A 16,189-nucleotide genomic window follows, 5' to 3' on the forward strand; every position below is an offset into this window, starting at 1 on the left:
AGAATAAGGGGACACGCCTTGGTCACACTAAGTTAGATCTTAGCTTCCGTGACCTCTCTGCTTCACCTTCTCACCTAGGAAAAGGTGTTAACATTTCCTTCTTAATATGGCTGCTGGGAGCCAGATGTGATCATGCAGACTGAAACCCCAGCAGTTTTCAGGTGAAACCCAGAGCATTGAGGGTTCGAGGACATCCTCGACTATGTAGTGAGTTGGAGGCCAGCTGGAACAACCCAAGGCCTTGTCTTTAAATGGCTGTTGTAATTTACAATACGTCTGATATATGCTAGGTGCTTGTCCCACCTGTGCTATAATTATGGACAGTGGGAAGCAAGGACCTTGCCCCCTTGAGTTCATTCCTACTGACTATAATTCTTGGAAAAATTTGTCACATAATACCAGCACTAGGTAGGCAGAGTCAGGCAGAACACTGTTTGGGGCTAGCCTGGTCTACACAGCAAGTTTCAGGGCAGCCAAAAAATTCTGCACCTCCTCCCAATCCCCCAAAATTGGCTACTTTATTTTTTAAAGTTTAGTTAATTGTTAATATTAATTTTGAAATTCTCCCTTTCTTTTCCTCTTCCTCTGTCCCCTCCCCACCCCCCCTTTCTTTTGGAAGTGGAGGAGGTCATGACAGGGTTTCTCTGGATAGCCTTGGCTATCCTGGAATTTACTCTGAAGACCAGGCTTGCCTCTGCCTCCCCAGTGCTAGGATTAAAAGTATGTGCCACCCCCACCCAGCCTCTCCTTTTAGGGTGGGATTACCAAGAGGAAGATGACCTTGACTCTAAGAGAACCACCCTAGGAGGCTCCGCATCCCGGGGGCTGGGTTACCATCCCTGCCTTTTTCTCTTCTGTAATCCTTGTCTGCAGCTACCATTTCTAGTAAGATACTGATGTTTTCACCCAGGAATTTCCCATTAGTGTTTTTCTCGTGGTCTGGTTTTTGTGTATTTTATTCAGTGCAACCACCATCATGTCTACGAACTGGAGACGGTGCCGGCTGTCACAGGATTTATTTAAAGCTATAGAAAACACTACAGGGGAATTTCTTGTCTTTGCAGTGGCCGCAGAGCTCCTGGCGATGTGGCCTCCGGAGATTGATGTGCCTTTTCTTTTGAGAACAGGAACAGCAGGAACTTAAGCAGGTCTTTTGGAGGCAAAGTTAGAACAGTGAAGGTTCAATTGATGGCCCAAGATCTCGGTCCCCAACCGAAAATACTCCTTCCCGCTCCCTTCCCCCATAGCTGTGTTTTCCTCTGAGTTCTACTAGAAGCTGCTCGAGAGGATATTGGCACCGCACCCAAGACAATAATGAAATATGGAGAAGGAGCTTCTTAAAGTATGTCAGTGTGTAGGTGAGAGGCAGAATGGGGTATCATTTAACTAAATGACAGAACCGTGTGCTCAAGCAGAGGCCATGCTGACATAAACTGGACACCTTTTAGATTGTTGTTACAGTCAGGAAGAAAAATCTGCTGAGGAAGCGAAGTTCATTTCCATCGAGTAAGCATGGCGTATAACCTACACGTGCATTTATCCATTTGTTTTTACATTTATTATTTATTTAGTGTATGTGGGTATATGGTGTGACTAGGTTCTTCCTTCTGTCATGTGGGGGCCTGGCAATCCAGTCAGATCCAGGTCGGCAGCAAGCACTTTGCCTGCTGAGTATTACACTGATCCAGAAAGCGAAATTGTTTTCTTCCGAGCTATACCCCATCCTCACTAATGTATAAGGCATGCCTTTCAGTCAAGAGCCCATCCTACAGATCAGGGTACACATTCCTGGTCAGGGCCAACCTTTTGATGCACACTGTTCCGCCATCCACATATGGCTGGGAACCCCGAAGTAAGGCAAGGTCTACTTCCTGAAGAACAAGGAAAGCAAGACTTGCATTTTCCAAGCAGGAATCCTCAGTTCGATGTACTAAACATCAAACAACAGTCTCGTCCTCCCTTCCCTAGTAGAGGGGCACCCTTCCTTACAAATTAATGCCAGGATTGGGGTGGGGGGGGTCCTGTTTGCCTGTTACCATTCCAAGTTAGCTCACTGAATTTTTCCCCGTTCTTAACAGGTAAGGAGATGGTAGGAGGAGAAAGTTATCATCTGCCACCAGACACTTTTTCCAGTGTCTACAATCAACATTATTGTAATATAACTGAAACTGTACCACTTAGGAAACACCAAGAAAAACGTCTGTGCGAGAGGCGATGCAGTTGCATTTGGATAAAACTGACAAATTCTAGCTAGTCGTAACCCAGGAAACACCACCTAGGAAACCAAAGGTCTTGTGCAGTGCCGTTTGGCCCAGGCTGAGCACCCTCAGAGCTAAGCTAAAGCAATCAGTGTTTGCTGCTAATGTGTTATCTTGCAGCCATTTCGGTCCCTAGCTGGGGGGGGGGGGGGGGAGTAGTGGCACACGCCTTTAATCCTAACACATGGGAGGCAGAGGCAGGCTGATCTCTAGGTTCAAGGCCAGCCCCATCTATGTAGTGAGTTCCAGGACAGCCAGGGCTATATAGAGACCAAAACAAACAAACAAAAAAAAAAAAAAACCAAGCAAACAAACAAAAACGCAAACTAAACTAAACTAAACTAAACTAAACAGAAAGAAAGAAAGAAAGAAAGAAAGAAAGAAGGAAAGAAAGAAAGGAAGGAAGAAAGAAAATTAAAGAAAAGAAAGGATTTCTGGGGCTGGAGAGATGGCTCAGCAGTTAAGAGTACCCGACTGCCCCCAGCTCCGAAAAAAAAAAAGAAAGAAAAAAAAAAAAAAAAAAAAAAAAAAAAAAAAAAGAGTACCCAACTGCTCTTCCAGAGGTCATGAGTTCAATTCCCAGCAACCACATGGTGGCTCACAACCATCTGTAAAGAGATCTGATGCCCTCTTCTGGTGCATCTGAAGACAGCTACAGTGTACTTATATATAAAAATGAATAAATCTTTAAAAAAAAAAAAAAAGAAAGAAAGGATTTCTGAGAGTTCAAAGCCAGCCTGGTCTATATAATGAGTTCCAGGACAGCCAGCACTATACAGAGACTCTGCCCACCCCCACCCCTGAAGAAGTTTTTTTTTTTTTATCAGTAACTTTCCTATATTTTCTTACTATGAGAACCAGAAGGGGAAAATGTTTTTCTTTCAGTATTTTCAATCACATATTGTTGATGATTCTTGTTTTCATGAATTCCTTGTAACCATTCTGACACCAGGTCATTTCATTTTCCCCAAATCAAAAACTTTTGATGTGGTAACCAGCCCCACCACACACAACCCTATAGTGTTACTCTGTGTGTGTGTGTAAGAGAGAGACAGAGACAGAGACAGAGAGACAGAGACAGAGGGGGCTAGGGGGCGAGGGAGAGGGATAGGAAAAGAATTATCACCACTGTTGCCTTGAGCATGATCTACCCACCTCCAGCCCTAGAGGTCAACCAAAAAAGAACATTGTAAATGAAGGGATCTAAAAATAACTGAATTAAAAAAAAAAAAAAAACAGCCCTTGAGGTGAGGTAGCTCTCTGTGGAGATCTTGTCTGGTTTGCATAAGGCCTTGGACTCAATCTCCAGTACATTCTCCCTTCACAGTAACCGTAAAAAATATTTACTTAATTTTATTTATGTGTGGAATCTGTGTATTTATGTACCCATACATGGAATGTTCATGTGGGCCAGAAGAAGCCAGAGGATCCCCTTAATCTGGAGTAACAGGCAGTTGCAAGGCACCCAATGTGGGTACTGGGAACAAACTCTGCTTCTCTTGAAGAGCAAAAGGGGTTTTTAACCACTGAGCCATCTCTGTGCCCCACAAAAAGCTTCTTGACTACAAAAATCATTTAGGTTGATCTTTGTTGCCAAGTTTGAAGACAGTTTTCCTTTCCACAGTTTCAAACTCCACACGGCCCCACACGCAAACTCAAAAACAAACAAACAAGGCAATAGAAAATCAAAACTTGAGGGCTGGAGAGATGGCTCAGCGGTTAAGAGCACTGGCTGCTCTTCCAGAGGTCCTGAGTTCAATTCCCAGCAACCACATGGTGGCTCACAACTATCTGTAAAGAGATCCGATGCCCTCCTCTGGTGTGTCTGAAGACAGCTACAGTGTACTTATATATAATAAATGAATAAATCTTTAAAAAAAAAGAAAGAAAATCAAAACTTCGTCTAATTCAGAGACTTTCCAAACATTGGAGACACCATGAAATCCAGTCGAGGTCTAGCTTATAAATCTGACCTCTGGGAACCTATCCCAGCTTCTTTGAACTGAGCATCCTGGGACCAACGTCTTCATAAAGGTCAGGCTACGCCACTGGAAAAGGTGTGTGAAACACACCAGCTCACAATAAAAATGAAGTTAACCATCGAAAGGATGACATTCTGAAGATGCCCTGAAGAAGTCAGCTTGCTTTCTGCTTTACTCTGTTTGGTTTTATTGAGACAAGGGGATAAGAAGTCCAGCCTAGCCTTGAACTCCTGAACCTGCTGCTTCCCAGAGTTACAAGATTACAGTCAGAATGGTTCATGCCTGACACAAGGAAACCTAACATGGTAGATCTTCTCCCTCTTTCTCTCCAAAAATATTAGTGGAATTTATGCCTGTATTCCTTTTCTAAAATAATTCTAAGCTGTCATACATACAGAAAACCTACGGGGCTGGAGAGATGGCTTATTGGTTAAGGGCACTGGCTGCTCTTCCAGAGGTCCTGAGATCAAATCCTAGCAACCACTTGGTGGCTCACAATCATCTGTAATGGGATTGGATGCCCTCTTCTGGTGTGTCTGAAGACAGCAACAGTGTATTCATATACATAAAATAAATAAATAAGTGAAAGAAAGAAAGAGAGAGAGAAGGAAGGAAGAAGAAAGGAAAAAAAGAAAACCTAGTATCCCCATGACAAGACTCAGGATCTATAAGATCAGAGACTTTGTGATGGAAGCTTGACGTGCACAAACAGAAACATGACAAGGCATTCTATATGCTTACCTGGCATTGGATTGCTTCTACTCGGTAAGGGTTAAAACTCTTTTGGCACTTGCTACAGAGCTGTTTGAAATAAACCTAAAGAGAAATTGACCTTTTTAATACAAGCTGATATAGGTATATATTTCCTAGGCTCCCGTTCTTTTTTTTTTTTTTTTTTTTCTTTTTTGGAGCTGGGGACCGAACCCAGGGCCTTGCGCTTGCTAGGCAAGCGCTCTACCACTGAGCTATATCCCCAACCCCCCGTTCTTTTTTTAAAATCATTTTCTTATTTTTCTTTTTTACTTAAAGGTCTGTGTGTGAGTGTTTGTATGCATGTATACATTTGCACTGAGTGTATGCGATCCCCGCAGAGGTCAGAAGAGGGGGTTGGATCCCTTAGAACTGCAGTTACAAGTGACTGTTAACTGTGTGTGGTGCTGGAAACCTCTGGGAGGTCAGTGACTGCTTGTAACAGTGAGCCATCTCTCTAGCCCAGCCCCCAGTTCACAAGTGACATGTGTTCCTTCACTTTGTACTTTGGTTATCTTATGTGTGACCTCTACCCTTTAAGGATTTTAATTTTTCCCCATTGTTTTCGTCATGTGCAAGGGCCCCCGACCCTTTGTTTTGTTTGCCAGCATGAGTGTCTACACACCACATAAACGCATTGCTTATGTCTGTGCACCATGCACATGCATTGCCTGCAGAGGCCAGAAGAGGCGCTGGATCCCTTCACACAGCAGTTAGAGATCGTTAGGAGCCCTCATGTGGGCGCTGGGATTCAGCCCCAGTCCTCTTTAAGGATGGGCCCATTCTCCAGCCCAGTACCTTGAGGCTTTAAAGCTCTGAGCGTTTCATCAGCCGCTTGCCCTTACTCTGGTTCCCTTTCATTTACGTGTAGTTCTTAACTCTATTCTAGTTCTATTCAGCAAAATATATATAAAACAAAGGAGTACTGGATAGGAAGTAGTTGTAATGACTTTTGTCCACTGGATGGGCCAGTTTCTTTTTTTGCCCAAAAATATCAAATTTCCCACTTGAATTTAATTATTTGTGGCTTCCCGTCAGAATCATCTGCTTTTCTAGGCTTTGCATGTTATCTAGCGGACATTTTCTCCCTGGTTTACTTGGCAATGGCTAGCGGACATTTTCTCTCTTGCTTACTTGGCAATGTCTCTGTTTTTCTTTCTTTCTTTCTATGTAGTAGGGTTTCTACTACATAGCTCTGGTTGGCCTGGAACTTGCTATGTAGACCAAGCTGGCTTTAAACTTGCAGAGATGGGCTTGCCTCTAACTCCAAGTACTGACATTGAGAGCATGTGCCATGAGTACGCCTGGCCTTTCTGTCACCTTAAAGCAGTGGTTCTCAACCTTCCCAACGCTCTGACCCTTTAATACAATTCCTCACACTGTTGGTGACCCCCCCCAGCCAGAAAATTATTTTTGTGGCTGTGAAATAGCTGTAATCTTGCTACTGGTATGTGTGGTGATGTAATTATCTGTGTTTCCCAGTATCTTAAAGTACCCCTGGGAAAGGAGTTGCAACCCACAGGTTGAGAACCTGGCTTGAAACACTTAACTGAACAGCAGTCTGCCGGGCGGGTTAACCATTCCCCCGCCCCACCCCACACACTTCTGCGCCATTTCCACTCCTTCCAAGCCAGGGGCTCCAGGGCACAGATCACCACCCTGAGCTCCTGTTTGCTGTTTTGAGAAAAGCGTTTTGTTATCGAGCTCCCGCGAGCAGGAGGGGCCTGTCCGTGTTTTCCCCGGGGCTGGCCTTTTACCTGAGATCTGCCTTCCTGTACTTCCCACGGGCGAGGACTACAGGCCTGTGCTGTCCCGCCCACCTCCAGAACACAGCAAGCAACATGAACAGATGAGTAAACCCTACGCCCTCAGGCTGGGTGCCCTCTTGTCCCTGGGCCTACGCAGAGACCCAGCCATACACTGAAGAGCTGGCTCTCTTGCTGCCATAGGCACGGAGGCCAAACTTTGCCTGCTCTGTGGAGTCTAGCCTGTATGCAAGAAGAGCAATCACTCTCCAAAACAATAAGATGGACACAGTGCCCCAGCACTCAGGGACTAGACGAAGGAGAGCTATTCAGGGCCAGACTAGAGAGTTCAGGGCCAGTCTGGTTCACACAGTAAGTTCCAGGCCAGCAAGAGCTACAGGGTAAGACCCCGACCCCCCCCCCCCCCCGTCAAAAACAAACAGAAAGGTTCAAGGTCACCTTCAGTTCTACAGAAAGTTTGGAACCAACATGGGGTTCATGAGACCCTAACTCAAGAAAAACAAAAAGGGAAAAGGCTAGATTTCCAAAGGAGGGGTGAGGTGGGGTGGGGTGGGGTGGGGTGGCCATATTGAATGTAGTTGAAATACGTACAGAAATAGCCTGATGCTTTTCAAAGACATTATCGGTCATTTTTATGAAGGAATTTAATGTCTTGACAAAAATGCAAGACCTGCCTGGCATCTGCAGAGATGACAGAACCCCCTTATTTTAATAAGCATAGGATATTTAGGCACAATGGTATGTTCCTTTAATGCCAGCACTTAGGAGGAAGAAATTAAGCAGAGGTCTTGGGGTTCAGGCCAGCCAGAGGCACCTAGAGAGACTCGGTCTTGGGAAAACAAACAAACAAACAAAAAACTGACCTAAAGACATGGTTAATCAAACCTATTTTATACGTTTAACTTATACAAGAAGTGAAAACTCCAAGAATGTCAGCAAGAAAAGAATGTCAAGATTTATTTAGTCTCAGAAGAGCCCAAGTTAGTAGGAAAAAAAGGGGGGGCTAGAGAGATGGCTCAGCAGTTAGAGCACTGACTGCTCTTCCAGAGGTCCTGAGTTCAAATCCCAGCAACCACATGGTGGCTCACGACCATCTGTAATGGGATCTGATGCCCTCTTCTGGTGTGTCTGAGGACAGTTACAGTGTACTTATATATAATAAATAAATATATCTTTAAAAAAAGATTAAAAAAAAAAGGAGAAATCTCTAGAGTGGTTGAGGAGACCCAAATTTACCTATGATAAAAAATATTAAGCAGGAAATTAAGCCTACCCCAGTATTTAAGGCACAAATAAACTGTCACCTAAGGAATCACATTATGGACCTGCATGACCAGGCTCAACTTGAAAACTTGATTTTTAAACTAAGTATTTACTAGACTAGACGAGGTCTCACTCTGTAGCTCCCGATGTCCTGAACTCACCATGTAGACCTGAAACCCACAAATCTAGCCGCCTCTGTCTCTGTCTCCCAAGCACTTCTTTGTTTTATGGAGTATGTGTAATGTTAAGTTTCAAACCAGATCTGATCTTCAGGTTTCTCCCAGCATCCCTCAGTCCTTACCTTCACGGTAAGACTGGCATACCCGAACTCTCTAGCCCAGGGTCTGGGCTTCCCCTCCCCTCCGAGGCCCCTCCCTATATGTCAGACTGAAGGACCCTAGTTCCTACTGAAGTATAAGAGCTATTAAGAGGCTTGGTCTGGTAGAAAGTAGGTAGGTTATAGGGTTCTTGTGAAGGACCCTTAAGGGCTTTCAACTGCTTTACACCCACTGCTTCGGGTCAAGGCTAGGCAAAGTTCCATTCTCCACCCACAGCTCTTGGGAGGGGCAGGAACATTCTTGAAAAACTGCAGAATGTACTGACTGATAGTCACCTGACCCTCTGGTCCCAGATAGAGTTCCAGTGCATGTCATACGCTTGCTAGCCAACAGACTCAAGGGTCAATATGCTTTAGCCAATAAGTTTAAACTGTAACCTTGCCACTGTGACCTGTACCCCTAGAAATTATAAAAACTGCTTGTTATAGCCATTCGGGGTCACCTTCTAGTCACCCACTCACCACCAGGGGCTGATTGAAGGTCGACCCCAGAAGACAAACCTCTTGCGTTTGCATCAAACTCCGTTCTCCTGTCTCACTTGGGGGTGTCTCCCAATAGTTAAGACTCACTTCGAGCCCCACAAGACATTTTGGTACCCGCCTCTCTTTTGCTCCTTTCGTACCTTTGGTCTTTTGGCTGCTGTAGTTGATTCTCCTCTCTTCCTTCCTCTCTCACCTCTCCCCATGGTTCAGGGTCATGACCTCTCTGGACTCTCTCAGGTTTGTCTCTTCCTCTGGATATGTCTCCCTTTTTCTTACAATGGACGTTCTCCACCATTCCTAGGGGCAGTCATATCCTTTCCTTTCCTTTTTATTTCTTATTTCCGTTCATGTAAAGGTCTTCTTATGTAGCCTATGCTGGTCTCAAGCCCCATCCTTCCCGTCCCAAATGCTGCAGTTGCAGGGTTCTATACAACCACCCCAGGTAGTAACTTATTTAATCATAGACTTTCACACTCAAATATAAAACCTATCCTCAGATGCCTGTCAGCAACTACGCCAGAGAGGTGTAAAGGAGTTTTCCCCCTGACTTGACTGCACCTTCCAGGCCTCCGTGCCCCTCCCGCAATGCGAGCCCCGCCCCTACGCATGCCCCTCCTTCCATGCTCGCTTACTTTGTTGGTACCTGTGATGCACCACACATAAGCACTCTCCCATCTTGTCTTACAATCTTTACAGTGAAAATAGCCGTATTTAGGTTCCAAAAACTGAAAATAAATAGAAACAGAAGTCTTTTAGTAATGGAGGTCGGGAGAGGAGGGGTCTAGATCCTTGTTTCCTAAGTGATGGCCTAACTGCCACTGGACCTTGCTTTCAGCGATTCACCACAAAGCTCCGTTAATCCAGCATCTGGGCTCGCAGCACTAGGATGTTTCCAGTCCATTTCCCACAACACCAACAGCAACATCTCCAAAAATAAAAATCTAGGTTCACCTTTCACACACTTGAAGCTTACTGTCGCCTCGTCTTCACCAGGAATACTGACCGGGTATTTTTTAATTAGGCTCCACAACTACCTTACCAAAACTTGAAAAACATCCGGACCATGAAAACAAAGTACACCGGGTTGGGGATTTAGCTCAGTGGTAGAGCACTTGCCTAGCAAGCACAAGGCCCTGGGTTCAGTCCCCAGCTCCGAAAAAAAAGAAAAAAAGAAAAACAAAGTACGTGCTTCCAGAACTCCACCTTCCCTGCCAGATAGATGGATGGATGGATGGATGGATAGATAGATAGATAGATAGATAGATAGATAGATAGATAGATAGATAGATAGATAGAAAGAAAGAAAGAAAGAAAGAAAGAAAGAAAGAAAGAAATAGTTAGCACTCACCACTCTGGAAACAGAAGGAGGGAGGACTGCTGCTGAGCGGCTGAGCAGGGAAAACAGAGCTTCCCAAGTGAACTGTGTTTGCACGTACCTGCTTGCTCTTCCGGTCCTGAGGGCTGGGAGCATATGCCTCCCCCGATTCCTTCAGCTGGGAGAGTGTATCCTGCTTGTCATCATCCTGGCTCCTTGTAGGTGGCACCAGCTGATTGGCCTCTGTAGGTCCTGTGAGCTCCGGGCTTTTCTTGTCTTCCCCACCCTGGGGTAGCTGGATCAAGCCTCTCTGGCCTGCTCTCCAAGCTTCAGTGGGCTTCCTGGAGCTGGTTCTGTCCGAGAGGGAGCTGCTGTGTAGTGTCTGTGACCCCAGTGAGCACTGCACTGACTTATCCACTTGAAGGCTCACCTGGATGCCCACGTCCTTGGTGTTGGCCTTATGTAGACATAGACTCACGTTGGGGTTCATCTGAGTAGGAACGACTTGAAGCTGAGCCCTGTTGTAAGGGTCCATACAGGGCTGTGAGACGTTCGCTGGTACCCTAGGCCTGGCTAGGAAAACGGGAGCTCCCATGTTTTGTGGCCAATTTTGCTGTTGACTGTGTGACCCGGGGCCAGGATAGGTCAAAGGCTGTGTGATCCCGTAGCCACGAGGAACACGGAGAAAGCGATCCATTGGAGGGTAATTTCCTCTCTCACCTGCCTCTTCCTCTTTGTAGATTTGGTTCAGGTTCACCCAGGTTTCTTCATTTATTCCAGAGTGGGAGCAGCCCCTTAGTTCCCTAATTGAAGTCACCTAAGAGACGACTAATTGTTTTCCGTACCTTTCCAATCTGCAGCGCTCACTTTTTTTTCTCCCCCTCTAGGCTGTTTTTCATTTCTGACTCCTTCACACAGGCTTTAATTAGTAATTTCATCCACTTATTCTCTTGGTGACTACTCTGTTGATCTGGCATTGGTGGGCGAGGATATAAATTAGTATAGGTAGTACAGAAACTAACACAGAGATTCCTCAAGAATTAACAGTTGGCTGGGCTGTGGTGGAGCCTTTAATCCCAGCACTTGGGAGGCACAGGCAGGTGGATCTCTGAGTTGGAGGCCAGCCTGGTCTACAGAGTGAGTTCCAGGACAGCCAGGGATACACAAAGAAACCTTGTCTTGAACCACTCCAGAGACAGAGGAGACTCTCACTCCAGTCCTGAGGACATCCACCACCCCACGAACACACAGGACTCAGACTTGATGTAAAAACAAGAGGTTTACTTTGGGATACCAATGCATTGGGGCTCGACATGGTCCTCACGCAGGAGGGATGTGAAGAGCCTCTAACAACAGAAATGTACAGTTTAAATAGTCATTTAAGATTACACAGTTTCATTAGCTCAACTATTTCGGTGCCAAGGATAACTAGGCAGATGTTTCTCGTTCTGGAGTTCCTGGGACAAGGCTGTAACGATATCAATGCAGCCATTTCAGTGCCAAGGACGTCTGACTTGATATATGTTTTCCCATCCTGGGGTTCCCAGGACAAGGACCAAGGATATCTGACTTGGCAGATGTTTCTCTCCTGGAGTTCCCAGGACAAGGCTATAGCTATGTCAGCACAGCTATGTCAGTACCAAGGACATCTAACTTGATATAGGTTTTCTCATCCTGGGGCACAATCTATAGTGGTCAGTCAGCTTCCCGGAGATGTTTCCTGCCTTGTAATTGCCCTGCAGTAAATATGTTCTATGCCATCTGTTCTTATGGTCGGGCAGCTCCCTAGAGAGTGGGTGGGAATGTGCTTTCTGTACTTTCTGGTCTATTGTCTAACATCTAGGGGCTAAGCAAGGACCAGCTTAAAAGATTCTCATTCTTTTTTTTTTTTTTTTTTGGTTCTTTTTTTCGGAGCTGGGGACCGAACCCAGGGCCTTGTGCTTCCTAGGCAAGCGCTCTACCACTGAGCTAAATCCCCAACCCCAAGATTCTCATTCTTAAGAAATGGCTGCACTAATATCAAACAGGGATCTTTCAATAAACAATCTGAGCCGCCGAGCTCAAATAGTATGAAGTCTATTATAGTGGGTGGAAGTGGCTTCGAGGTTCCTTGTACCAAGAACACAGAACATTGTCATGAGATGTTGAGGACCAGGAAGGTGTGATACTGAGCATCTTTCAGAAGGTGAAATGTGTCAAGGCTTCTCATTATTCCACCCTCGTGAGACACCTCCGACTTCCCTGGGGGAAGAAAGCAATCTTATTTTCTTCTTTTCTAAGTAAAAAGTTATTGTGCATTTTATTGCTGTTTGAGTGCTTTTTCTGCATGTACATCTGCATGCTAGGAGGTGGTATCAGATTCCATTATAGATGTCTGTAAGTCATCCTGTGGATGCTGGAAATTGAATTCAGAACCTCTAGAAGAGCAGTCAGTGTCCCTAACTGTTCAGCTGTCTCTCCAGCCCCCCAGTATTTTTTTTCCAAGACAGGGTTTCTTTGTGTAACCCTGGCTAGCCTTGAACTCATAGAGACCGGCCCCCCACCTCTGCCTTCCAAGTGCTGAGATTAAAGGCATGTGCCACCACCGTCCCATTTTACAAGTTAAGTATATAAAGCCAAATGGATTTGAATCCAAATTTAGAACTTATACCAGGCTAGTTTATGACCTGATAAGTTTTTACCCATTGGACAATACTAAGCACTCATTTTTAGGAATGTTGAGTAAGCAGTAGTTTATTACTAGGAAATACCACAGGTCTCTTCTTTGCTAAGTAGACCTACATCAAAAGTTTTAGTACTTTTTTACATTAGTGAGGCTTCTCACTAAAACTAAGGACTACAAATTACCAGACAAAATTGATACCAATAAACCGAGCAGACTTTTCTCAGTTGTCTTTACTATAGTGCTGAGTATCTAACCCAGGGCCAAAAATCTCTACTATTGGAGTCAGACTCCCCAACCCAAGATCATTGTTTTTCTAATCCAAGGGGACCTTTTTACTGTTTAGCACATTCTGGAACCAGCAAGGCCCCGAAGATCTCTTGTTGAATCCAATCGAAGGCTTTGTACAGTTCAAACTACAGACCCACAGTAAGCCACGCACTGGGTTTGTTACCCAGGAGATTCAGTGTGTGTGTGTTTGTGAGAGAGGGAGGGGGAGAGGGAGAGAGGGAGAGAGGGAGAGGGAGAAAGGGAGAGAGGGAGGGGGAGGGGGAAAGGGAGAGGGAGAGAAGAATGAATGAATATGAATTTGGGCCCAGGTCCCTACCACCCTTCCTCAATAAGACAATTAAAAAAGCCAAATTAAAAGTGGAAAGCTGAAAGATTTATTTAATGTGGAGACGTTGGGAAGAGGGTAAAGAGATCCAACGAATCCCTTCAAAGTCTATCTTCAGGGTCGGTTAGATTAAAGTAAACAGAACGCCAAGGGTTCTAACTTGAACATCTAATCAGACCCCGAAGATACAAAGAAACTATAAACAAAATTTTAACCCACATCGAGAAGAAACCACAGAAGACACACACACACACACACACACACACACACACACACACACACACACACACACACACACACACACACACACACACACACGTCTCCAGAGACAAATGTGAACCCAAAGGGACGAAAAGGAATTTGGCGACTCTGAGCGGCTGCCAAAGTGGGAGGTAACTTTATCTGGGACCAGCTACAGGAGGAACAGCTCCCTGACTTCCGGGCGGCGCTCGCGCTGCGTCCCCGTCGCGCAGTCATGACGTCACGGCGCAGAGCGCGGGCTTTTCGCAGGAGCCTGAGAAGTGAGGCGGCGCCGTCCGTCAGCGGCCGCAACCCGAGCGTGTCAGTGGGGCCGGGTGTTGTGGGGCCGGGTGTTGTGGGCACGCGCTCCGGGGTCGTGGTGCAGTGAGGGAAGCGCCTGACTTCCCGGAGGAGCCCCTCGACCCCCTTCACGGCCGCCACAGGCTCCACCTCAGTCGGGAGCTGGTTCCTCCTCCCGGCCCCTTGCAGCCCGCGGGCGTCCTCCCACAGGGATCTGGCGCGTCCCCGGAGTCCGCAGTAGCCGCTCCGTTCTGCAGTTGCTGGATTACCGAACGTGTGCGTCTCAGCTCCGTAATTAGTTAACGTGAATACTTTTAAATGACGTTAAGTTTTTCTGGTTATTGGCTCCCACCATATCCGCTTTCGGGTGCAGTTTGGTTCGAAGCACAATTATAATCTCTCCCCATCTTCATGATAAGTTCTGTTCTTGCCCCAAAAGATGGGCCTAAGGTAGTTCCGTTGGAAGAGCTTACCAGCGATTCTGGTTTTACCCGTCACAAGAAAGCAGGCCTGTGAAGCCTATGTTACTTTCTCTTTTGCAGACTTCTTTACCAAGAACATGACCGTTGAATACAAAAGGAGACCAACTTTTTGGGAAATTTTTAAAGCGAGATGCAGCACAGCAGGTATTGAAGTTTTATAAAATTTGGTAAATTAAGACCCATCAAAAAATTTTTTTTCAATAAAGTCAAGGTGTATGCTTGTTTTAAAAACAAACACCTCAGCACCTGGGAGGCAGAGGCAGGTGGACTTCTGTGAGTTTGAGGCCAGCCTGGTCTAAAGAGAGAGATTAAAAGACAGCAAGGGGGGTTGGGGATTTAGCTCAGTGGTAGAGCGCTTGCCTAGGAAGCGCAAGGCCCTGGGTTCGGTCCCCAGCTCCGAAAAAAAAAAAAAAAAAAAAAAAAGACCGCAAGGGCTTTATGAGAAACTCTGTCTCAGAAAAACAATTACTCGAGCTAGGTGTGATGGCACATATTTATAATCCTATGGAAGTTGAGGCAGAAGACTGAGCCAGGTGGATTAAATAGGTGTTCAAGACCAGCTTGGGCTACATAGGGAATTCCTGGATATTGGGAGCACAGAGCTTAGACCTGATTTTAAAAAAAAGGGGGTGGGAGAGATGGGAGTGACCCTGGTCTCTGCGTTTCTTCCTCAGCATCAATTAACTGGGCACTAGCTGGTTAATATAATCTCACCATTTGGGAAGTAGAGGCAGGAGGCTCAGGAGTTGAAGGTCATCCTGGGCCACAGGGTGAGCTCAAGGCCTGTAAGGGACACATGAGACTGTCTCTAAATTGAAAAGTAAAATAATTCAATACTTGACGGTTTTCTTTGTGCTGTGAAAAGCTTGTGGAGTCAGATCTAGTTAGCATAATCTTTTCCAGGCCAATCAGATGATGTAGACCACCTAAATAGATGGGAAATTAACTCTTGGGCATCCAGTGGTAAGAACTGTTTTGAAAGTGCTACTGGCAAATCAGAAGCATTGGGGATGCTAGTGATGAATACTTGTCAAACCTTCTCTTATGGTGTCTTTTATTTTAAACTGTGTGTGTGAGTGTGTTTATGCCTATGCTCTGTGTGTGTATATAGACACCCACAGAGGTCAGGAGAGGGCATCAGGTCCCCTAGAGTTGGATTTCCAGGTGCTTGTGAGCTACGTGATGTGGATATTAGACTGAATTTGGGTCTTCTGCAAGAGTAGTAGACATTCTTAACTCTGACACGTACACACCCACACACATCAGGTACACAGTAATAAGAAAATTGAAACATGAGCCTCATGCTGTTCATTTTCCCCTTGTGAGTCCCTGGCACCCTCTCTGGGTTCGGAGGAAATGTTAAGCGCTGGCGGAGTTGGGTCCTCTGTCTTCTGTCCTGTAGAAGTGTGTTTGCAGGTTACATTCCTTGTTGCACAGAGGTTGACATCGTGAAAAAGCAAAGGACACCATGCTCTAATTATAAAAAGATATTGACACCTCCCAACCCCCCACGCCATGAGTAACAGCTGTATAGGGTGGGTGGTCCTGTTTGACATTTCTGGTTGCCATTTAAGAGTCTTTCTCATGTTTATTTGAAAGTGGTTCTCTGCCCCGTACTCGAAGATTTGTCATACCGACAGAGTCTTCATAATCGTGTCACTTTTCTCTGTGGAGTACGTGCTTACTGGGAATAGTTTTCTTTTTCTTTTTTCTTCTAAATCATGAGTATTAAGAA

The 16,189-nt window shown here is 45.5% G+C and overlaps 2 protein-coding genes across 12 annotated transcripts in view; one reads left to right on the plus strand and one right to left on the minus strand.

Moving 5' to 3' along the window:
• Positions 1 to 1,000: 1,000 nt before the first annotated feature.
• Positions 1,001 to 11,499, minus strand: Zar1l (zygote arrest 1-like). Its single transcript, XM_087579756.1, has 4 exons — positions 10,276 to 11,499; positions 9,472 to 9,564; positions 4,982 to 5,056; positions 1,001 to 1,150 (listed from the first exon to the last, which is right to left on the minus strand). Exons 1-4 carry the CDS (start codon positions 10,849 to 10,851, stop codon positions 1,016 to 1,018), a joined length of 879 nt encoding a protein of 292 aa, XP_087435882.1. The 5' UTR covers positions 10,852 to 11,499; the 3' UTR covers positions 1,001 to 1,015.
• A 2,430-nt stretch (positions 11,500 to 13,929) lies between these two features.
• Positions 13,930 to 16,189, plus strand: part of Brca2 (BRCA2, DNA repair associated) — a 41,046-nt gene continuing 38,786 nt past the window's right edge. For 10 of the 11 annotated variants that reach the window (XR_015634044.1, XM_087578696.1, XM_087578698.1 and 7 more), the window contains exons 1-2: positions 13,930 to 14,248; positions 14,515 to 14,598. Coding sequence is in view for 10 of the 11 variants with exons in the window: in XM_087578696.1 (XP_087434822.1) it covers positions 14,532 to 14,598 (67 nt within the window). In the remaining variant the exon portion in view is untranslated. 11 annotated transcript variants of the gene reach the window in all.

Source organism: Rattus norvegicus, chromosome 12, assembly GCF_021556685.1.
Source record: "Rattus norvegicus strain SHRSP/BbbUtx chromosome 12, alternate assembly SHRSP_T2T, whole genome shotgun sequence".
Classification (NCBI taxonomy): domain Eukaryota; kingdom Metazoa; phylum Chordata; class Mammalia; order Rodentia; family Muridae; genus Rattus; species Rattus norvegicus.

Bases quoted from the DNA above. Each gene is read 5' to 3' on its own strand.
- Zar1l (XM_087579756.1), bottom strand. From the start codon at position 10,851: ATGGATCGCTTTCTCCGTGTTCCTCGTGGCTACGGGATCACACAGCCT. The intron at 9,565-10,275 runs GTACGTGCAAAC...ATTTATTTTCAG, and splicing joins AGGACCGGAAGAGCAAGCAG to TTTTTGGAACCTAAATACGG. The intron at 5,057-9,471 runs GTAAGCGAGCAT...ATTTCTCTTTAG, and splicing joins GCATCACAGGTACCAACAAA to GTTTATTTCAAACAGCTCTG.